At 46.8% G+C, this 24,176-nt stretch overlaps 1 protein-coding gene across 1 annotated transcript; it reads left to right on the top strand.

The window, feature by feature from the left end:
* The first annotated feature begins 16,444 nt into the window (after positions 1–16,444).
* On the top strand, positions 16,445–22,213 carry LOC119396822 (lysozyme c-1). Its single transcript, XM_037664158.2, has 5 exons — positions 16,445–16,683; positions 17,574–17,662; positions 18,605–18,665; positions 20,314–20,389; positions 22,145–22,213. Exons 1-5 carry the CDS (start codon positions 16,554–16,556, stop codon positions 22,209–22,211), a joined length of 423 nt encoding a protein of 140 aa, XP_037520086.1. The 5' UTR covers positions 16,445–16,553; the 3' UTR covers positions 22,212–22,213.
* The last annotated feature ends 1,963 nt before the right edge of the window (positions 22,214–24,176 follow it).

Raw genomic sequence — 24,176 nt, 5'->3', positions numbered from 1 at the left:
TTTATAGTTTGCCCGTCCTTTGGCGCCGGCCGTCACAGTTCTGCCAGAAAAACGGCCCGCGGTCCTTCCCCTCCCTATCCACTCGCAGAACGACGAAGCGCTCCCGCTTGCTTGCATGCTTGCTTGCTTGCATGCATGCCTGACGGCCCTAATACTTATACAGTCCCGAGAGCGGCGAGGATCGAAGCGACGTGCACATACACTACTCGTATAATGCGTGCACGCATTGTATATAGCGCGTCCGCGTGTCCGATCTGTCCCGTATACAAGCGAGAACGGCGCGGCAGCGGTTAGGCCTATGGCGACGACGTCCTCCGATCTCGGTCGTCCTTTGTCTTTGAGCGGACGGACGCGCCGCGCGCGCGAAGCGTGCTCGTGTATCGCATTAGTGTCAGTGTGTTTTGCGTATGCGAACGAGCTTCTCCGCGTCGTTGCGGTCGGTCGCACGCTCGCGAGTGTGCATAGCCGGAGCTTGGCTTATGCGCAGGCTTTTACTCGTCCGTGGTTCGGCCTCTCGGAGTTCTGAACATCGTTGTCGAACAACGAGCGGCTGTCGTGGTCGTATGCCAGCGGCGGCCTACGAGATGCGTGTCTCATGCCTGTCCCGGTGTACGAAATGTTATGTCCGGAACAATTGGGAACGCGGTTCGTGATTAATGCGCGTACCGTTTTCCCTTTCAGCGCGCGCGTTCGGTCGTTCCTTGAGCGCCGCAGTGAGTCGTGGGATGCTGCGCCGATGACACGCGGTCGTGCAAACGACCATGTCAGAGTAGATACATTCCGGGCGACCGCGAAACCACTGATGCATCGAAATGAAAGAGAAGCTACGATCGATGTATACGCGCTTAGAAAAAAAAAATGAAGTCGGAGACTGTCGTGTCTGGCACGCTAAGGCATTTGGTCACTATTGCGCCATGAGAACTTTCATAACCTAACACAACGAATTGAATTGTGCAGCGCAAAATACGAGATGAAAGACGTAGAAGCACACGCGGACAGCGCTGTCTCTCAACTGAAGGTTTATTGCATATATGATACAGGCGTGAACGTGACCCGCACGCGCAAGGGAAATTGGTTATCAGCATGAGAAAAGAACACGATACCACAATCTGTTTACCACCTGGGTATGACATTCAAGAATTCAATTTCGTCATCGCTTAAGGAGATAGAGAGCTGGCTGATGCACTTGGCACCATTTTCGTTAATGTGGTACATCTCTAGGATGAGTCTTTCGCTTGGGTCACTGTGTCTATCTAGCACTTCCGTACAATTAAACAGTGGTTTGCACTGATGCTTCTTGCAATGAGCAACCAAGTTCGACAGCCGATCATTCTTTGCACACAATCTCTGGTGCTCTCGTAGTCTAACATTTGCGCATCTTCCAGTCTGCCCAATAAAGCTATTGCCCCATGACAGAGGTATCCTGTAAACTACTTCCGTTGCACACGTGATGAACGTGCTTCTGTGCTTGGCAGCACAATCACCTTTCTTTTTGGTCTCGCCTTCTACCCTGTGCTTCACACGCGCGCAAGTGCTGCTCAGTTTCTCGGGAGCCGTAAAAACCACTTTCCCATCGTATCTGGATTCGAAATTTTTAACGTTATGCGCCATCTTGTGAACATAGGGCAGTGGGGCGATACGGTTTCCTTATCTTTCTCTTTGTCTTCGGGCTTGCCGGATTGTTTGATCTATCTCGCCACCTTTTTTACAGGATCTAGTAACCACATAATCTGGATACCCTGCCTTTTGCGATGACTGGATCTGAGCATGCGCACTGTTCTGCACTGTGTGTATACACATGACTTAGACACGGCCGCTCGTATCAAAGTTACAGCCAGCCCATCTTTAATTACTTTGGAATGTGCTGACGTGCAAGGCAATAGCGGCTTTTGCGACCTGGGCGCGTACTGCCAGCACGGATGTTCCGGGTAGAATGTTAGCGTTAATTCTAGAAACTGGCGGTGCGATTTCTTTTGCAGTTCTGTCGTAAAGTCCACTTCCGCTCTCTTTAAATAACTTGAGGATATCTACCGTCCTTTTGTTCATATTGTTGACTTCACACAAGATTAGATAATCGTCAACATAGCGAAATATTTTGAAAGCCAAACCATTCAACCTCTCCTGAATCAACCTGTCGACTCTGCTTAATAAAATATTTTTTAAGTACTGGGGCAACGCGAGAGCCTACGCTGGCATCCGCTCTTTTGAAGAAAGATTTGATTGTTAACGCCTACAAAAGTGGATTGCAAGTAAAACATGAGAAGTTTCATGAGAAGTTCCATTCACTAACATTTTTGTTCTATCAGTGAACATGACCTCATCATTGTCTTGCGTGATAAACGATTTCACAGCGGTCGTTAGCTCTTTAACAGCGAAGATGTTTAGGCTAGCCGTAATGTGCGGCCTATCAGAAAACTATCATCATCATGAACGGGTATGTGCCACAGAATTTGGGCAGATCCCACTACTCACCGCTATGGCATGGCCTGTAATAACCCTGAGAACGAGTGCAGAGAGAGAGAGAGAAGGAAAGAAAGAAAGAGAGAAACAAACAGAGAGACGGAAAGAAAGATATAAAGAAAGAGAAAAATTCTTGCCGTAAAAAAAATTCTTCACGATGCGGGATTCAAAAGCGCGCGTATTCTCAATCCGTAGGCGAGCATCCTAACCACTCGGCTATCCAGGCACGCTAGCATAGCATAGCCTTGTAGCCTATAGTATAGTGTAGCAAGGGGGTGGGAAAGGGAAGTGAGCTTGAGGAGAAGAGATGTGATGGTGAGGAGGAGGGCGAGGAGGGGGAAATTTCTCTACTCACCACTGGTTCGCTAAGCGAGAGAGAAAGCTGTAGAAAGACAGAGAGAGAAATAATGGTAACAAAGACAAACAGATAAAGACTTGGCACGACTATAGTGCGAAACTGCCATACTATGGAACGGGAAAGGCAACGGCGGCTGCGAGAAGAGCCCGAAGCGATGGAAGCCCTACGCCAAAGACGACGTGCCCGTAGATCTATGAGAGGTGCGAACGCTCGGTTCTGGAGTTCGGACATCCGTGTCGTGACTAACCTTGCTGAAGCCTGGCAACAACATAGAAGCTACCAGATTAGACTTCGGAATCGTCTAGTTTCGCTGTTTCAAGCCTTGCGCGACTTAGTGCAAGCTTCGCCAATTTTTTGTTTGGAAAGAAATTGAATAAGGAAATTGAATTCCTGAATACCACGCACAGGCGATAAACAAATTGTGGTACTTTTCGTGTTATTTTCTTATGTTCACAACCACTTTACCTCGCGCATGCGGGTACACGTTGACGCCTGTATCGCATGCAATAAACCTTCAGTCGAGAGTCAGCGCTGTCCGTGTGTGCTCCTTCGCCTTCGTCTCGTATTTCGCGCTTTACAATTCAATTCGTTATGAATCAAGACCAGTTGTCCCGGCTGTCCGTTCTGTTACCTAACCTAACCTAACCTAGCCTAACCTAAGTGTTGTCCTTTTACACACGGAAATGGCAAACAGATTTGCGGGCGTGTTTTGAAGTTCGAACTGAAGCTTGATGACAGAAGAGGCGAGATCGAATCCCAGCCGCGGCGGCCGCATTGCGACGGAGGCGAAATCCTAGAGACCCGTGTGATTAGATTTAGGTGCGTTAAAGAACCCCGGGTGGCCGAAATTTCCGGAGCCCTCCCCTACGGAGTCTCTCATAATCATATCGTGGTTTTGGGACGTGAAACCCTAACAATTATTATTGAAGGTTGAGGGCACGTCAGGGGCTGAGCTAAAAATTCGCAGCTGACATGAACTGAATATAGGCGTTTTTCGACTAACTTGGCCAGAGCTGGTCTGCGAAACGCCACTCATAACGCCGGTTGTTTCCGTCGTAGGTGCCGACCAAATGAGCTTGCGTGTAGTTCGTTGCAGATAATCAACGCTTATCGCCTGTGCATTTTTATGCCTCTTGAGTAACAGCGGCAGTAGCAAGCTTTTTTTTTAACGGTTAATCACAACAATCAATACAAATATATATATATATATATATATATATATATATATATATATTATATATATAATATATATATATATATATATATATATATATATATATATATATATTCTTTCACGCTGACTTATAATACGATCAGCACTTGCGCAAGATTTCTGATCAGAACTCTAGGGCACACGTGTTTTTCTGGTTATATTAGGCGCCGTAATAATTGTTGGGGTTTAGCGTCCCAAAACCACGATATGATTATGAGGGACACCGTAGTGGAGGTCTCCGGAAATTTCGACCACCTGGGGTTCTTTAACGTGTAGCCGTGGCTGTCCCCATAAAGTTTACATTATCAAGAACGCCGTAAAGGTGCGGAACAAACTCGAATTGACGATGGAGAGTCCCCTTATCAAGACGCTGGCTTCTGGTTTAGGCTCCCCTTGTTCGCACGCAGTTGATCAGTTAAAGAGTAATCTTACGTAGCTGCTAACCACATTTTCATGTCCCGCCACGGTGGTCTAGTGGTTATGGCACTCGGGTGCTGACCCGAAGGTCGTGGGATCGAATCCCGGCCGCAGCGGCTGCATTTTCGATGGAGCCGAAAATGTTTGAGGCCCGTGTACTTAGATTTAGGCGCACGCTAAAGAACACCAGGCGGTTGAAATTTCCGGAGCCCTCCACTACGGCGTCTCTCATAATCATATGGTGGTTTTGAGACGTTAAACCCCAGATATTATTATTAACCACATTTTCATCTCCTTGGCTTCCTCACCAGTTTTTACAAGCGGCTTTTACACCATGCTCTTACAGTTTTTACGTATTTGCCTGCTTATCCAGTTTTCACAAACGCTAAAAGGTTTAGAGGTCGTTCATATTGTGCAAGAACAAGCAGTAGTAGCTGACAAGGCCTCGTATAGACAAGAAGGTGAGGCAACGTCGACTAGGCGCTTTTTGCCAGAGGCGGACAAAGCCGGTCTGCGTTATAGACTGGCGATCGGCCATCGCTTCGATAGATCGTCCATTTCTTCACGCCGACGGCGCCGCGGTGTCAACCGCATAAGCGAAGAAGCGGCGAGAATCTGCGCGGCTGCGCGTGCCACTCTGGCAAGCGTGGCAGGCATGCTCCAAGACAGCTAGGAGGCGTGCACATCTTTACGGCATCCACGGGAGCCATCGAAAGCCACGGCATCCCATACAGAGGTGTGGACAGACTGGGCGAGATGGAGGAGACAAGGCCGCCCGGCCCTGTCAGTGGGGCACACGAGGAACTCGTTATATCGACGCCCGGCAATTTCCAGCTGCTCATGTGCACCGCTCTGAAGAAGGGGCGGAGAATGCTATAGAGTGCATAAGATGCGCGGCTGTGCGCCGGGCTGGCAGACGAGTCTGACGGCGCGGTAAAATCGGGGCGATCAGCATTATAGGAAGATGGGTTCTCGTAGATTCCTCTCCTCCATTCTTCGACTGGCGTCTGCTAAGTGCTTGCACCCACAGTAAATTAGTCAAACAGCGGACTTTAATTTGCCTGATTATGAGTGTGAAGGCCGATAAATGAACCCTTCTGGAGATCCCTGAGGACCCACTAGCGTTGCGTTTCATGTACTCCGATATTTCTGCTAAGTTATGAAAAACTTATCCAATATTTGGGATCATTCTTAAATGCGGTTCCGGCATACACTATGCATGCTTTGTGTGAGGCTGCACCGCCTTTGGCGACCGGACAAACAATGGTCCGAGATCGGGCTCACTGCAAATAGTTGTCACGTGGCGTCACACCATCATTTGCTAGACGACCACTAACAAGCGATGGTGTGGCGTCACGTGAAAAGTACAAAATGCTACTAAAGTCCACCAATGCAAAGGCACGGAAATTGATACGCGTTCTAGAAACAACCTTGATCATCATTGATTCTTTAATGTCAGTCGTTACGAAAGCCCTTTACAGATGTAGGCAAGAAGTTAGGAATAGAAGGGGACTCTCTGCTCGCGACAAAGAAGGCTCGACGCTGCTGCAGCTAAATCTCTGCGTCAGTGTGTTGCGTAGAAGGGAATCCTGTTCCTGTGCACGGTATATAAGGACATGCCAACAGCTGTACATGGCCAATGCCTGTGTTTACAAGGCAAGAAAAAAAGTTCATCATTTAAGCAGATTTCCCGACTACGCTGACTTCTATGAACTTCGCTTATATGTAGACAAACATTTCTTTCGTGGCCTTGAACGTCCATGTCTCATAACGCTTATGAGAGGACCAACGACGGCACCACTCTGCATCGTTGAACACCATGTATGAGCTAACTGTATACTTTGAACTCACTCACTCACTCACTCACTCACTCACTCACTCACTCACTCACTCACTCACTCACTCACTCACTCACTCACTCACTCACTCACTCACTCACTCACTCACTCACTCACTCACTCACTCACTGCTGCGGCGGCCAAAAGCTCTCCTATAGCGTCAAAAGGAGACAGAGATAAGGTGCGAAAGAACGTCGAAGTATGCGCGAAGCGTGCAACCCAACACCGCAGATTGCGCATCCCCGTCTTAGGCAAACGGTTCTGTGCGAGGCGGCCGGCCGGCCATTCTTTCGTTCTCGTTAACAATCGCGCGCACGCGTGTGTGTTGCGCGTCGGTCCGTTAGCATAGCGGCAGTGGCGGGCTACAGCGCAGTGGCCACGCGGCGGCGGCCACACTTTCCAAGGACTCCCGTTTGACTTTCTCAAACCAGAGCGCAGCACACCCCGCGTGCGCTTGCTCCTACACAGTATACATGCATGCGAAACGGACGGAACCTTCTGCGCGCGTCTCCAGCCCTGATCTCAGGCGGTCAAGGCGAGCTTTCCCGTTGCGGGGGCCCGGCGAATCCTTATAGCGAAGGCACCATTGTATGCATGCGCGCTGGCACAATACTCGCGAGGAGTGAGCGAGCGGCGGCCTGGCTTCGCAACCCGTGGAACCCGGCTCTTCCTTCTCACTCGTCTGCCCAGCATTGTCTCGCGAATTAACGTGTCCGCCACCCTCTGCCCGATGTCGATTCTTTTCCGGAGCCAAGGTTACCGCATGCTGAATCCCCCGTGAGCGTCCAGGATTGAAGACGCCCGATCGATGCCCCTGGTTGTCTAGCTTGTCTGAGTAATGAGCCTGCTCTCTTCTCAGGCTTCAAGCCATTTGCGTGCCTAACTAAACGCCCGATACCGAAAATAAAAACAGTATTCAACGAAAACAGTACGAACAGGCACACGCATGCCGGAAAGAGGAAAGTTAATGCCGCGTTTGTCGTGCCGTCTGTGAATATGGGGGCATAGTCTTCTGCTTGCTGCATCTGCCTGTTACACGTGTCTGCCGTTGCTATTGCGTATGAAAGAGGGGTGCAATTTGAACTTAAGTTAATTTCATTGCGCAAGCAAATAATCGCTACGAAGCTTTCCTGACAGGCACATCGTGTCTGAGTCAACACGTACGTCCTACATCGGGCATTACTAGCTCAACACTGGGTTTTATGATTGGTCCATCTTTAAGTGCTACTTGGGGTAACTTGGTCGAGGATTCAATTGATCATTGGTTGCAACGACCAGTTAAACTTGCCTCATGTAGATTTCCAACTTGTTCACTTTTAAACGCACGCCTAAGTTGTTTGCCGTCTTCGTGACATCAATGTTCGAGAAAGGCGATCCACCTTGAATATTTAGGTACAGACAACCGCCTTATTAAAAAAAAGTGCTCGGAACATTCAAGGCATTTCGTTCTACGGAACACTTCGTTGTAAAGGTTGCGCTCCGTAACGCTAGCAATATATCCGAGGCGCAGGGAATCGTTATCAATTTCGTTTAGTAGTAGGCGGGAGCCGGCGAATGGAAACACAGTGTGCTATAAAACATGTACCAACAGGCACAATTAAGGGCTTAAAAAAAGGCTGGCCGGCGTCCCGATTGGCGGACTTATCTTTCTCGAAGTTGGCGGGTTAGACTTAAAAATGGGTTGGTCGGTCATGTCACGTCACGTGATGTCGCGGTTTACTTGCCATCTGGAAAAGAGAATGGAAAGGCAACATGGCAAGCATATATGGCAAGTACCGACAGCGACACAACGTGACGTGACGTCAACGACTAGCCCCTTTAAAGCTAACCCGTTAAAGATGACAAGGCGCCTATATATGACAGAAGTAGGTACCACCCATCGAAACGTCGGCCAGCCTGTATGAGACCCTTATTCCTGTTAATGCAACCTCCCCCTACAGCCCGCTTATATAGTTGTATAGGGACATTCTACCCTTCGCGTAGCCAGTGGGGTGTTGGGGGGTTCGAACTCCCCGCCCCACCTCGATCTTTCTTTTAAATTTTTGCACGTGTATATACAGCGGGGGTCTCAAGCTCACCTCAGCTAGCGGGTCACAGTCAGGAAATTTAGTCCCGCGAGGGCCGCGACAGCGAAAAAGGGTTAAAATGGGGAGGAGTACAATATGTCATTTAACACTGCGATTTAAAAGAACGCATTCCCCATATCTAATATACGGGTCATTTCTGAAGGAGATTTGGCGTCAGGTTTTGAGAAACATATCGATACTGATCTCCATAATGACTCAAATCTGGACGCCGATTCTGAATTATAAAGATTTTGTTCCACGGTTATGTTACAGCACACGGTGACCGTGCCTCACGAAAAAAAAAATTGCTTGAGACCAGTTGCGTCTATGTAGCTTACCCGCACAAAGCGTTATTAATCGCAATAGGCGAGTAAATATAATGTGAGTACCATTTAACAAAGTCACAAATTTATTTATTTATTTATTTATTTATTTATTTATTTATTTATTTATTTATTTATTTATTTATTTATTTATTTATTTATTTATTTATTTATTTGTGAAGCCGCGGACCGCTAGCGACGCGTCCGCGGGCCGCGTGTTTCAGCTAACTCTAGCCATGCAAAGTGTAAAAATATGCCGGCACACTCTATGAAAACGACACCGAATGCATGTTGCTGACTACTTCATGGAGTAGGTGACACTAGATTTCTGTGTTCTGCTTAATTGCTTAAGTAGCTGCATTATTTACCTAACTTTTGAAGCAACGAAGCAGGTCAAGAAATTCTGAGAAATTTGTAGATTGATTCCCAGGACGTCCGATTTGACAGTTTCTAACTTTCTATCAAGTATTAGTGTTTTGCTTACGTCAGATGCCCGCGAAATACAAAAGTATGCCACGTGACATTCCCGTGGGCGCGCCGTGATTGAGTGCTCCCTAACGTTCCGCGTACAAACAGTATGCTCCCTTCGCTGCGGTTTATGGCAGCGATAAACAGACGCAACGGTTATCACTTGTGCACGCTTCCGCAAGCTACGGGTGCGTCATCGCACAGCCACCACTATCGTCGCTGCCTTGTCACATTTTAAGCGGCATCGCACCCAGCCAAATACTACAGCCGTTTGCGCGCGCAACGTTAGAGAGCACTGCAATCACGGTGCGCATATGTACGTACAGTCGCGCTCATAATGACTTGCAACACCGGAGCGCGTGGCCTCAAGAGTTTAAAGATTCCGCATTCCTTCCACTAGCCCTTATTTCTACAAATAAACGCTGTTCCCTCACTGGGGGATGTTCCCAAATAAGAAAATAATATTATGTTACAGAAATGAAGCAAGTTGAAGCCGTGCGCAATCATTAAAGTCGTGAGGCCACGCGCTCCCGTGTTGCAAGTCATATTGAGCGCGCCTGTACATGCCACGTGGTATATCTTTATGTATTTCGCGAGCATCTGTAATAAGCAGAAAAATACTAATACTTGATAGACAAAGTTAGAAACTGTCTAATCTGAAGTTTTGTGAACCGATCTACAACTTTCTCATCGAAGTGCCTTGCCCAACTTCGTTGCTTCAAAAGTTAGCTAATTAATCTTGCTTAATTAAGCAGAACACCAAAATGTGGGACTTACTCCTTGCAATAGTCAGCCACATGCATTTGGTCGCGTCGTCATATATTTTTAAACTCTAGTTAGAGTTAGTGGGTACACACGGTATACACGCACGCATACAAGCACTCACACGACCGTACATAAAGCTTGGCTAACCCCTTCCCCCCCCCTTCCCCCCCCCCCCCCGAAAAAAAAAAGCATTTCTGTCTACGCCCCGCCTTCCACCGATGCGTGAGCAACGAGATTTAATAACCTCTGTTCTCAGTGATGTAGCGGAAGCTGTTCTTTGCGCTTGCTGATTATGTACACGTGCTTGTATCAGGAGTGCAAAATATTTTTAAAAGCCGGTGAAGACGTTCGAACTTCGAAGCACACATACGACGATGCCGGGGTAGTGGCGCCAGCCTGCGTCGAATTTTTAATCCGGTTGCCTGCTGCGTCTCGTGATATTCCCTTTCTTACCACAAGGCGGATTCAACGAAAACAGTACAAACAGGCGCACGCATGCAGTTAAGAGGATAGTTAATGCCGGGTTTGTGATGCCGTCCGTGAATATGGGGGCATAGTCGTCTGCGTGCTGCTGCACGTGTCTGTCGTTGCTATTGCGTATGAAGGAGGGTGTGCGATTTGAACTTAAGTTAATGTCATTGCGCAAGCAAATAACCGCTACGAAGCTTTCCTGACTGGTACATCGTGTCTCAGTCAACACGTACGTCCTACATCGGGCAATACTAGCTCAACGCTGGGTTTTATGATTGGTCCATCTTTAAGTGCTACTTGGGGTAACTCGGTCGAGGATTCAGTTGATCATTGGTTGCAGCGACCAGTTAAACTTGCTTCATTTAGTTTTCCAACTAGTTTACTTTTAAAAGCACTATATAGGGCACGCCTAAGTTGTTTGAAAGCACGAAAGGCGTTTGCCGTCTTCGTGACATCAATGTTCGAGAAAAGCGCGCCACCTGAAATATTTAGGTACAGACAACCGCCTTAAAAAAAAAGTGCTCGGAAGATTCAAAGCATTTCGTTCTACGGAACACTTCATTGTAAAGGTTGCGCTCCGTAACGCTAGCAATATATCCGAGGCGCAGGCAGTCGTTATCAATTTCGTTTAGTTGTATGCGGCAGTCGACGAATGGAAACATAGTGTGTTCTAAAGCTTGTACGAACAGGAATAATTAAGGGCCTCAAGAAAGGCCGGCCGGCGTCCCGATTGGCGGACTTATCTTTCTCCAAGTTGGCGGGTTAAGTTTAAAAAGGGGTTGGTCGGTCACGTCACGTCACATGATGTCGCTGTCTACTTGCCATCTGGAAAAGAAACAGGAAAGGCAACATGGGCAAGCATATGGCAAGTACCGACACAACGTGACGTGACGTCAACGACTAGCCCCTTTAAAGCTAACCCACCAAAGATGAAAATGCGCCTATGTATGACAGAAGTAGATACCACACATCGAAACGTCGGCCAGCCTGTATGAGACCCTTATTCCTGTTAATGCAACCTCCTACAGCACGCATAGTTGTAGGGACATTCCACCCTTGGCGTAGCCAGGGGTGTGTTTGGGGAGGGGGGGGGGGGTTGAATCTCCCTCCCCACCTTGATCTTTTTCCTTTTTTTAATTTTTGTACCTGTATATACCGCGAGGGTCTCAAGCTCACCTCAGCTAACGGGCCGCAGTCAGGAAATTTAGTCCCGCAAGGGCCGCGACAGCGAAAAAGCGTTAAAAATGGGGAAGGTGGGGGGGGGGGGGGGGGGGGGGGGGGGGAGTACAATCGTCATTTAACACCGCGATTTAAAAGAACGCATTCCCCATATCTCATACGCGGGTCATTTCTGAAGGAGTATTGGCGTCAGGTTTTGAGAAACGTATCGATAATGATCTCCAGAATGACTCAAATCTGGACGCCAATTCTGAAATATAGAGATTTTGTTCCACCGTTATGTTTCCACACATGGTGACCGTGCCTCGCAAAAAATAAATAAATAAATAAATGCTTGAGACCAGTCCCGTATATGTAGCTTACCCGAACAAAGCGTTATCAATCGCAATAGGCGAGTAAATAATGCGGGTACCATTTAACAAAGTCACAGGTTTATTTATTTATTTATTTATTTATTTATTTATTTATTTATTTATTTATTTATTTATTTATTTATTTATTTGTGAAGCCGCGGGCCGCGTGTTTGAGACCCTTGATATACAGGGTGCCCCAGCTAGTTCTAGACCGAATGCATGTAGCTGACTACTTCATGGAGTAAGTGACACTATATTTCTGTGTTCTGCTTAATTGCCTAATTAGCTGCATTATTTACCTAACTTTTGAAGCAACGAAGCAGGTCAAGAAATTCTGAGAAATTTGTAGATTGATTCCCAGAACGACTGATTTGACAGTTTCTAACTTTCTATCAAGTATTAGTGTTTTGCTTACGTCAGATGCCCGCGAAATACAAAAGTATGCCACGTGACATTCCCGTGGGCGCGCCGTGATTGCAGTGCTCCCTAACGTTCCGCGTACAAACAGTATGCTCCCTTCGCTGCGGTTTATGGCAGCGATAAGCAGACGCAACGATTATCACTTGTGCACGCTTCCGCAAGCTACGGGTGCGTCATCGCACAGCCACCACTATCGTTGCTGCCTTGTCACATTTTAAGCGGCAGCGCACCCAGCCAAATACTACAGCCGTTTGCGCGCGCAACGTTAGAGAGCACTGCAATCACGGTGCGCATATGTACGTACAGTCGCGCTCATAATGACTTGCAACACGGGAGCGCGTGGCCTCACGAGTTTAAAGATTGCGCACTCCTTCCACTAGCCCTTATTTCTACAAATAAACGCTGTTCCTCACTGGGGGGATGTTCCCAAATAAGAAAATAATATTAAGTTACAGAAATGAAGCAAGTTGAAGCCGTGCGCAATCATTAAAGTCGTGAGGGCCACGCGCTCCCGTGTTGCAAGTCATATTGAGCGCGACTGTACATGCCACGTGGTATATTTTTTTGTATTTCGCGAGCATCTGTAATAAGCAGAAAAACACTAATACTTGATCGACAAAGTTAGAAACTGTCTAATTGGAAGTTTTGTGAACCGATCTACAACTTTCTCATTGGAGTGTCTTGCCCAACTTCGTTGCTTCAAAAGTTAGCTAAGTAATCTTGCTTAATTAAGCAATTAAGCAGAACACCAAATTAGTGGGACTTCCTCCATGCAATAGTCAGCAACATCGCGTCGTCACATATTTTTAACTTTAAGTTAGCGGGTGCACACGGTATACACGCACGCATACAAGCACTCGTACGAGCGTACATAAAGCTTGGCTAAAACCCCACGCCCCCCCCCCACCCCCTGAAAAAAAAAGCATTTCTGGCTACGCCCCGCCTTCCACCGATGCGTGAGCAACGAGATTGTATAAGCTCTGTTCTCAGTGATGTAGCGGAAGCTGTTCTTTGCGCTTGCTGATTATGTACACGTGCTTGTATCAGGAGTGCAAAATATTTTTAAAAGCCGGTGAAGACGTTCGAACTTCGAAGCACACATACGACGATGCCGGGGTAGTGGCGCCAGCCTGCGTCGAATTTTTAATCCGGTTGCCTGCTGCGCCTCGTGATATTCCCTTTCTTACCACAAGGCGGCTAATTGTGAGGTCTCGTCCAGCGTTCTGGTTGTGCCGGAGACGGTGTCCTTGTTTCTTCAAGACCAAACACGTGTTATCATATGCGTGCACCGAGTCATTATAGTGTCTAGAACAAGGGCCTAGGCACATGTTTTTTTTTTTTCGGGGGCGGGGGGGGGGGGGGCGGTTGAGGTTAACGACCAGTTATGCTTGTTCGTGCGTGTGGTTGCATGTGTGCGTGTATATACACACACGCAAAATTGAAAAAATTCTGCATGCGTATAACAAGGAGGGGGGGGGGGTCTGAACCCCCGCCCCGCGCTTGCTACAGCAATGGCCTAGAATATAGTATATTCTAAGCGCTACAGAGTCTACAGTGAAATTGATTTGTCGGAGCTGGTGACAGTGAGACTGGCGCAGCGCCCCCCCCCCTACACACACGCACATACACACACACTCTTAATCGAAGCCTTTACTCCACCCTTTATCCAGTCATACATTCCGGACTCCTTCAGCGGCAGCATCGCCAGTAATGACCTATTTTCAAATTGATCCATCGTGTGACTTCGATATGCCGCGAGAACCTCAACAGACAATAGGAAACATGCTTGCACCGCATCAGATTAAACGTCGCCTGCACTAATTACTTCAAGAGCAAAATTAAGCTGACGTACTCACCACTGTGCGTTCAATGTAACATCCCAGAAGACCTGAAACATGTTCTGTGTGAATGCAGGCGATACGCATCAGAGAGATCTCTGAAGGCGGCCTTTCACCTTCAACGGGACTCGTGTGTGAATGAGACATATTCTGGGACCATGGCGAAGCAGCACCTGTGCGTTACGCGCCACGACAGCGCTGTTGACTTTTTTGAGGGCCACGAGCCTTAACGAAACTTTGTAAACAATGTAACCTGTGTGTGTGTGTGTGTGTGTGTGTGTGTGTGTGTGTGTGTGTGTGTGTGCGTGTGCGTGCGTGCGTGTGTGTGTGTGTGTGTGTGTGTGTGTGTGTGTGTGTGTGTGTGTGTGTGTGTGTGTGTGTGTGTGTGTGTGTGTGTGTTGTTATGTGATTATTAGTGTATATATCATAATCATCACCGAGCACCCGCAGTAGGCGAATAGCCATGGCTGAAATCTCCAGCTTTTCATTAAAACATTTCTCCTCTTTCTGTCTCAAAACCAAATAAAATTTCCGCAGAAGCTTGCAGTGTAGTCGGGCCGGCACGAAGTAAAGATCCAAATGGCAAAAGAAATCTGCTCATATCTCGGCCTCAACAACATCGAACGCATTGCCTTCCGGAGGTGGCACGACTCCTGGCTCAGTTCCTTTTCCTGTCACGACGGGGTGAAGGTCCACACCTACAATCTACCCCAGACGACTTCCACTGTGTCGCAGTATTCGTAGGAAGCGACCGGCTTCCGTCGGTGGCAGCTGATCGATGCGAATCGCAATATTTGAATCGCAGGGCACCTTGGAGATGGTGACGTACTGTGTCGATGGAATTTATGGGAAATTGCTTCAAAAAACCATGAATTATTGCAGGCGCAGTTTACCAGAGTATTGCGTTACGTAATTTGCTTCGCAGCTCAGGCATTCAAGTCAAGAGAAGTTCTGCTGGGCAGTGACTGAAGGTTTGAGAAGGAGACCTCGACACCATAGGTACAGTGCACTAGAAGTACACTGTACCATATAGGCGTGCGCGGGGGTTCTCCATGACACTCCACTTTCATGACGGGGCAGATACGACTGAGTAATGGTATGGGTGAGACTTCGAGCCAATTAGGGGAGCGGTCGCCCCCCTTCGCCCGTACTCACGCCTATGCTCAACACGGCCCTGCCTAAGCCTGACTGACAATATTTTTTTTCTCTCCTTGGACGTCACTAAACTCAAGGAATGTCAGTGTTCCTGAGCGCAGTTATACCGTGAAAGCGCTTCTATTCGCAGCGATAAGCGCACGAGCGCGCGCAGGAGTTGAGCAACGGCATTAGCTGCATCACAAATAACACCGTGTCAAGGAGACATCTCGAGCAAGCGGTTGACGTGAATGTCCTGTGTGCAGAAGTGAGGCCTCCGCATCAGAATACACCCAAACTTTCGCACCTGAAAACAACTATGTGTATAGTTAGCTCATACTGTCCTACTAAAAACGACGTGTGAACGAGAAGAGCATAGCAAACACCATCCCACGCGCTGTCTAACTGTTGCCACTCCCAGAGAAAGAACAGGAAACAAACATGCCATGGCCTTTAGCAAATATCAAAAGCCAGCAATGCCGCCACTCTTCCAGCGAAAATACGGATGTTTACGTCTCTTTCTGTGCATGCCTTCACTTCGCTCTCAGTACGGCATACAAAGCACAAAACCAGATAAGAGGAAGGAAGTGGCAGATGGTTGACATTCCACACATGAAGCTTATCATAGTGAACACGCATTTTTGGCCTTTTTCTTTGCTACATTTTGTTGCCGTTTGCATCCTTTTTAAAATATACGCGATACATCGCGCTATTTTGTGCGCGTCTCGCGCGATGCGCACGCTTCTGCGCCAACACGGGGAAAATCCCGCACTGCTTGCTTCGTCTATCTCGGCTGCCACCGTGGATTGATTCATCACAACCACCGCTGATGTAGCCCTCGAGTCTGGCATTTCACACAGGAAGGCCAAGCGGCTAAACACGCCCGTGTGTCTCGCCTGCCTGTTTCCTTTTACTCTCCGCTATCTATTTATCCTTCTCCCCCTTTCTCTTGTACGCGTCTAAGGCAAGTTCCGCCCAGCCTGATATAAGCGGATCCGCAAACACATTTCCGATGATAGCGCAAGGGCCAAGGGCCGCACCGCATGCGAAATAAGACCAGCCGTCAATAGCGAAAGAAAGAAAGAAAGAAGAAAGAAAGAAAGAAAGAAAGAAAGAAAGAAAGAACTTGGCATTGCCTTGCCTTCGAGTGTCTTGAACTGCGTGCTCTTCGCTGGCGGTGCCACATTGGAACCAGCCGCGTCGTATATATCGGGTCTTCGCTCTGCGTATCGGGCCGTCCCCTACGCGAGATGCAGTTCCTCGGCGCGTCGCTCGCGCTGTTCGCTCTCCTGAGCGTGGCCAACGCCAAGGTGTACGGCCGCTGCGAGCTCGCTTCGATTCTCGTGCGCAACGGGATCCCCAGGAGTAAAGTTCCCGATTGTGAGTATTCAACGATAGCTTCGCCAGGTTGAGACACCTTATCACCAAATCGAGCGTCATGACACATTAGCAGCGCGTCCTTTTTTGTTCTGTAAGTAGGGAACCGTATATTGCGCGTTGCTTAACTTGGTTTTAAGTGTCAAAACCACGATATGGAACGGTGTAACTGAAGGTGATGTATGTCGCTCTTTCGCACCAATGCTCTAATTCCATTTGAAAGTTCAGGCCACTGAAGTGCGTACAGTCGGCATTGAATGTTTAGAGACCACTAGGTCTCGGGAAAACTTTGCATTCCCAGCAATTTGCGACTGCATTCAGTCGAACAGCACAGCACATGTTCTTAGCGCATGTTAGCACTGGCCGGAAATCTAAATTCAAGGCTACCAGGCCAGCCGAAGCAGCGGGAATATCCAGCTTTTTCTTGTGTCCGGTGGTCCCTACACTTTTGGCGCTGACTGTACTTACACCACAGCCGACGTGGTAACTTAGCAGCTAAGAAGTCGCTCCGCTAAGCTCGAAGATTCGATTCCCGGCCGCGGCGGCAGCATTTCGATGGTGACGAAATGCATACCAACATTGCTCTTAGATTCAGGCGCACGTTGAACAACCGCAGGTGGTCAAAATCGGACCGGAGTCCTCCAACTACAGGACAGGTGCCTCATTAGCACACCGCGGTTCTTGCGCGTAAAATCTCAAAGTCAAATTTTTTTCGTCCGCACACAGCTTCTTTTAAATAAGTTTTCTTCTCTCTCGTACTAATACCAATACAACCGCATATATTCGCATACATCTACCAATGTGTAACCAGTAACTTATGTAAACGGCACCTCGTTGACTAACCAGTCGATTCTTACTCAGTGATCTTTCTTTTTTTTTTCATTTTCCTTCAGGGATCTGCTTGGCACAGGCGGAGAGCTCTCTGAATTCCAAGGCTGTCAACAGGAACCGAAACCGTAGCATTGACTATGGCATTTTCCAGGTTTGTACCTCGCAAGGCCCAATTTTCTTTACACGTTTTACTTTGGCAACAAGACATTATTTTTCAAACCTCTATTAACTTGGACTCTCAGTGTTTCTATATGCGGGCGACCATTGAACAACACTATTAGATACAAATAATTTGAGTTGCTTTCATAGTTACAAGCATCATCATCATAGTTACAAACGTCCCCTACACTTTCCTTGTAATGATGGGGCACTAACGCACTGGCTGAGCTGAGGCGTTTCTGATAAAAAGGGCAGGTGGCCAGTGCGTTAGTGTCCCATCACTAGATTTAAGTGAGAAAGAAGCGATCTTTTTGAAAGATGGCCTGTAGACATCTGGAGTTTAGATTGCGCGATGCCCTTTGCTTCTCACTAGAGTTGACACGTGTTCATGTGTGGTGGCACGTTTTTACGGCTCGGGTTAGTGTAGTTTCCGGCGCATGCCTTGACTCTGTTTCAGTGGCTCATGATGAATTGTTAGTTCTGCTATGTTTCTATTTCTGTTAAGAGATGACCTTGTTCGGCAGCCTATATAAATCGGCGTGATTTCTGATAATAAACAGTTGGAAGTTGGCGCCCATGTCTGTCAGTTCGTGTCTTCGCTTCGTCCTCGTCCTCTTTGCGCCATACCAGTTTTTCCTCGAGTAATGAACCAACTAGCTCAGCAACAAGCCCTGTTGGTAGTCAGGCTACAAGGAAATCTCAAGTTATCCAAAACCACTTCTACTCTACAACAAACAGAACAATAACCTGCATGATGGCAAACCGACGCGTTTCTTATAAACGGCGCAGAACCGCCAACCGATATTTCCGCATGCTTAGCAGCCCTGTCTCTCCTTATCAACAATCTTTGTCAAAATCTTTATGTCGCTAAACGAGGTTTCATTATGCGGACGCCCGTACGCTAACGTGAGACGCATCTCTGTTCACATTTCAGATCAACAACGGCTATTGGTGCAGTCCGGGACCGCACAACGAATGCAGGGTCTCATGTTCCGGTACGTGCTGAACATTACTACACGTGTATACTCTTCAATGCCAAAGATATGCGCGCTTGTCTTGTTGCACAAGGGGTTTGTTAGTGCCATATTTAGAGTATATCCGCCGTAAACGTCGAATAACAGATTTCCCTACGTATCTATACGCCGTTTTAACGCGATAGCGTTAACGAGCTTGTTTCGCAGAAATTCCGGTGTCGGCGTCGTTGGTTGTGAACGAAACATTGGCTTTGACTCTAAGCGAAAATTCGAGGTATAGATATATTCGTTTCGAGTGGAATCGAACCCAGGCCTTCTGCGTGGCATGCAGGTATTCCACCAGGGAGACGCGCCATTGTTTGAAACTTTTTCGGAAAAAGAACCCTACACGAATGCCATGCAGTGCGAGGAGGCATGTAATATTGCGTGGCAGAGCGTAGAATTGCATCAGGCGTCGAAACATGTGTATTGCGCAACGAGTCGATAGCTTAAAGGCCCACCCATTACAAAGCGCTCAGGCATAATTAGTTATCAGCATCAACAACAGCATCAACAAAGTGAGCAGCTGCATCGCAAGTACGCGTGTTGCCTTACGGACGCGTAGTGGGTACTTCAATTCACGAAAGGAAAAATTATGACGTAGTGGGCACTTCGCAAGTGTACTTGCAGTAGGCATCCTAGGACAGTTTGGAACGGTCATTGTTAAGCGCACACACGATTCCTTTCCTTGCCACACGGTTGAGGTGTCTGCCGAGAAGCGAAGCAAGGTTACCCATTTAGACGGCGATACGAAGAGGGCCGAATTACACTATCGCATTCTACGCTTGAACATCCTGTGAAGGAACAGCGCGGATGTAAAGCGAAGACAAAAGGAAGAAGAAAGAAGAGGAAGACAGCTCATAGTGCCACGCGCGCTTCTTTTTAAAATGTAAAAAAAAATCAAATGTATCTGTTTCATCTTGTTCTTGACAAGTGTTCATATATGCGCATGAGTGGTTCCAGAAGGTTCTTAGCGTATATGTTGTTTCCTCAATAAAGTTTCAGTTGATAGTCAGCGCTCGTCTTGTCTGTTTCTTCTTCCTTTTGTCTTCGTTTTACATCCGCGCTGTTCCTTCACAAGATTTACAATCACCAACTTGCCCAAATGTGCATCCTTTATACTCTTGAAGGCGAAGCTCAAGTGTCATCTGCAGGTTTTTTTAAACAAGACGTAGGAGAATCGCTCAGTGACAGCATGGGTGGATCGTGTGGGGTGTTACCCGTTCACAAAAGTGACAGCAAAAAAAAAAAAAAAGAAACAAAATTATGTTCGCCAGTGAAATGTAGCCTGAAAATGAGAAAACATAGACTGAAGGCAAAAGAAAATTGTAAGTATAGTCACTATAATTGATGCAGACTATGGTGCTCGTCTTATATGCATGCAATTTAGTATTTTTTTTGTTATCGTTGATAGGCTCATAGTGGTCCTTATGCTATTGTTGCCCGCGGGTGGGGGTCATTTCACTTACCTTGTCGTATTTAACTTCATTATTTTTTTACTTCACGTAAGCACACACCACTCGTGAAGTACTGCACGCGACACTGTGACCAGTGCTACCCATCCTGCTGAATAATTAATGCTGAAGAATTAATGTCCCTTTTTCTTTTTGCCATTTTCATCACTGAACAGCCTTGAAGTCGGATAACATCGGCCCGTCCATCAAGTGCGCGAAGCAGATCTACAAAAGACACGGATTCAATGCATGGTATATCAATGTTCCCTCGGGATTTATATTATGGCTAGTCATAATAGTGACTTAATCACGCTATTTAATTACCATTGCGTTCCATGCTGCGAATGCGCTTTTTGAAGGAACACTGAAGAAAAAAACTTGGTTCCTTAAGAGTGATAAAGCTCTCCTTTGAATACCTACCTTAGTTCCAACAGAACAGTTTGTTGACCTTGTTGGTATTCGCTAAAGGAGGCACTTTTGCCGCCGTTTATTACTGTGCATTTATTTTGGACACTTTAGGAACACACTTTTAGGAATTGTGCCTCTTGATATGCGAGAAGAATATGACCTTCACTTCTGGTTATGATACCCCTTAAGATGTAAATAACTAATGCAAAAGAAAATGAAGGCCACACAACCATCTTTTCCTCTTCATCAGCTACGACATCTATGTTTTCAACGCATTACGCTTTCCTCCGTACTTGGCGAAGTGCCACTCTGTAGATGCTCTAAAAGCTTTGCAGGTTTAGTCTTTGACTCCCTCAGAATGCGCAACAGACATTTCTTCCTTGCCGAGATGGTGTTAAAATAATAATAATAATAATAATAATAATAATAATAATAATAATAATAATAATAATAATAATAATAATAATAATAATAATAATAATAATAATAATTACACCATCTCCCGCTAAAGGGGACAATGAGGCGATGCGAAGCCGGAGCACTTGCACGATCGCGTTCCGTTGGCGTTCATTGGGCATGCTACCGACCTCGCGTCGTGGAACGCGAAGAGGGACGCTACGCGCTTCGTATCTTCCATCTAGCCTGGCCGTTAATTCTCACAGGGCGAGCGGGAACGCGGTCGACAGGCGGGCGACAGGGGGCAGCGTAGGAGAGGAGAGAGAAGGGGAGGGGACGCGCATGCGCTCGAGCTCATCGCGGCGTTGCCCCGGAGAGAATTTCGGCATGTCTAGCCCGCGTTTCAGAGGAAGAGTAGAAAGGGGGAGGGGAGAGAGAAAGTGGAGAGGGGTATGGGAGAGGGAAAGTGGAGAGGGTGAGTGGAGAGGGGAAAGGGGAGATGGGGAGAGGACAGGGGGAATGGTGAGGGAGAGTGGAGAGGAGTGTGTGGAGAGGGTATGCGCATGCGCAGTAAGGGTGGTCACGCCGCACACCACCACCACCACCACCACCGGATTGAGCTCCGCCTTAAGATACTTCGCATCTAATAATAATAATAATAATAATAATAATAATAATAATAATAATAATAATAATAATAATAATAATAATAATAAAACCTCTGGGAGCTCTTGGTGAGCTGGCGAGGGAACTTCAAGGCACTTGTTTTTCTTCTGTCTGTTCTGTCCTATATAGCAAGCCTTTAGTCCGTTATGTTTACAATAGACGGATGTTTTAAAGCTCGGGTTTTTCCGGATTTCGCTCTCCTACAAAAGCATAATGACTTACATATGCATAACACTACTGGTGGTTGACAGTTCCGAACCCTTATGATAGACTGGTAACGTCCGCGAACAATCTTTCCGCATACACTAGCCGTTAGGAGGCCAACAAAATGAAAGTTGCTCATTCGAGTGTTTCCTTTAACAGTGGACCGAACTGTACGTGTAGCTTTACGCATTCTAAGAAGTGTCCTAAAACAATTAAAAATAAACTGTAACGTAGAGGCGACTGCACGTACCTGCCTGTGAGATACAGTGCTTTGACCTGTTCCTTTCTCGTCTACTTATTTAATAAGTGATGTGATTACTTGTCATTCATCAGGTACGGATGGAAGCGCAAGTGCAAGGGGAAGAAGCTCTCGTCCTACGTCAAGGGATGCCGCTATTGATCGTCGCTGAATTACTGCATAATCACAGTGCCCAAGAACTTGCAGCATAGCTTTGACATTTTATTGCTTGCAACCTCTCACTGAGGGTGCTACTATAAAGGTCACACAGTAAAGAAAGCGCGGCCACTTCAGTTGGCATTTTCAGTGCTCAGCTATTCAAACGCAATACTTGGACTCCTGGATTGCCCCAGTTTTCTGCGCCATCGATTAGCACTCGTGACACCAAGCTTATTCATTATAACGTATGGTGAAGCAAGGAGACCTGTGTGAAGCGATGTGAATGAGAAAGTAAAATAAAATTGTTTTCTGACAGCGGTCTGGTTACTTTTGCGGTACGCACTGTGCAATGCTTTTATCATATACTGTACAACGGCCTCAGCAAACTGAGCATGTTTCACGTAAATGTCCGCAGCTTTCTCATCTTTCCCACACTGCTCACTTTCAAATAGCATATTTGCCTAAACTTCGCTTGTTAAGGCTTAACATGCTCCACCACCTTGCATGACCACTGCTCAATTTGACTACACAGTTTACGTACGCGTGCTCCCCCGTCTAGCAATAACTTCAGAATTTGTATTCGAAGTAAATTATGATCGTTCAGTTTGCCAATATGAATGGGTAGTCAAAACCAGATGCCGCACTTAATGGTGCATAGATAGATAGATAGATAGATAGATAGATAGATAGATAGATAGATAGATAGATAGATAGATAGATAGATAGATAGATAGATAGATAGATAGATAGATAGATAGATAGATAGATAGATAGATAGATAGATAGATAGATAGATAGATAGATAATAGATAGATAGATAGATAGATGATAGATAGATAGATAGATAGATAGATAGATAGATAGATAGATAGATAGATAGATAGATAGATAGATAGATAGATAGATAGATAGATAGATAGATAGATAGATAGATAGATAGATAGATTCTGTGGTTTTTAATTTATTTGATGACAAATATTCGACAAGTTGTGCGTTCGCCTTTGATGACGTCACACTTTACAATTCGCTTGCCGACGTTTAGAAAACATTTTTCTTCGTCTTTCGCATCTATTCCCTCCCCACCTTTCACCTATGTACGGTAGTCAACTGAAGCGTCGCTACGGAGCATGACGGTAACAGTGCGGGAAAGCCCTCACGGCCTATCCGCCAAAAGTTGACTTATGAGTCAGCTTCTGCTATGTCAGTCACTCAGCGCGAAAGGGCGTGTTCCAGACCAGGGTTCTACACCGTAAGAACGCAGCTGAACAGCGCTAAAGGTAAAAAGACCGAACAGTTGTTGAAGACACCCGCTCGCGTTGATACGAATCTAGGCATAAAGCTGATAAAGCGGCGGGTCGCATACTCAGGAGTTAGGTAACTGGCTAGAACACTAGGGAAAAGAAAAGATTACGAGGGAACTGCGCGGATCAGTTCTGAACACTACTAGTAAAATAAACATAGAGGAATACATCACGGGAACTGAACCTTATCACGTGATATAGGCAAGGGGCCAATCCTGTACGTACCCCCGAGAAATCGAGGATTACGGAGGAGAGTATAGTGAAAAGTGGGTAGTGATGGCCGAACATAAAGGTCACCACTAAGAGCCTACAACGAACCAAGCAATGCCGTGAAAACACTGAATTTTCCGGCTACCATAGGGCGATCAGTAAGCTTTGAGCGCCCAAAGTAATGGGGCAGTGTCATAGGAGGTTGCCTTGCAGAGGCTAGATGCCTGACTTCATGCTTTCACTTTTGTCTTTTTTCCTTTCTCCAAGACTGAAAATCTGAAGTGAGCAACTTTTTATTTCATCGTAAGAGGCATCCACGATTTACAACAGCTCTACTCACTACACCTTATACCTCACTACACGTAGACCCCCCGTCGCCGCGATCATGAACGTATCCGATAACAAGTCCTGTACAGCTGCTCGTGCTCACTGATCACGGTGATGACGACCTTGTTCA

Source organism: Rhipicephalus sanguineus, chromosome 6, assembly GCF_013339695.2.
Source record: "Rhipicephalus sanguineus isolate Rsan-2018 chromosome 6, BIME_Rsan_1.4, whole genome shotgun sequence".
NCBI classification, from domain to species: Eukaryota; Metazoa; Arthropoda; class Arachnida; order Ixodida; family Ixodidae; genus Rhipicephalus; species Rhipicephalus sanguineus.
The sequence above is the reverse complement of the archived record's forward strand: the minus strand, read 5'-3'. Positions and strand labels throughout refer to the sequence as shown.

Excerpts from the sequence above, each read along its gene's own strand:
- LOC119396822 (XM_037664158.2), top strand. The coding sequence starts at position 16,554 with ATGCAGTTCCTCGGCGCGTCGCTCGCGCTGTTCGCTCTCCTGAGCGTG. Across the intron at positions 16,684-17,573 it reads CAGGAGTAAAGTTCCCGATT|GGATCTGCTTGGCACAGGCG; the intron begins GTGAGTATTCAA and ends ATTTTCCTTCAG. Across the intron at positions 20,390-22,144 it reads AGACACGGATTCAATGCATG|GTACGGATGGAAGCGCAAGT; the intron begins GTATATCAATGT and ends GTCATTCATCAG.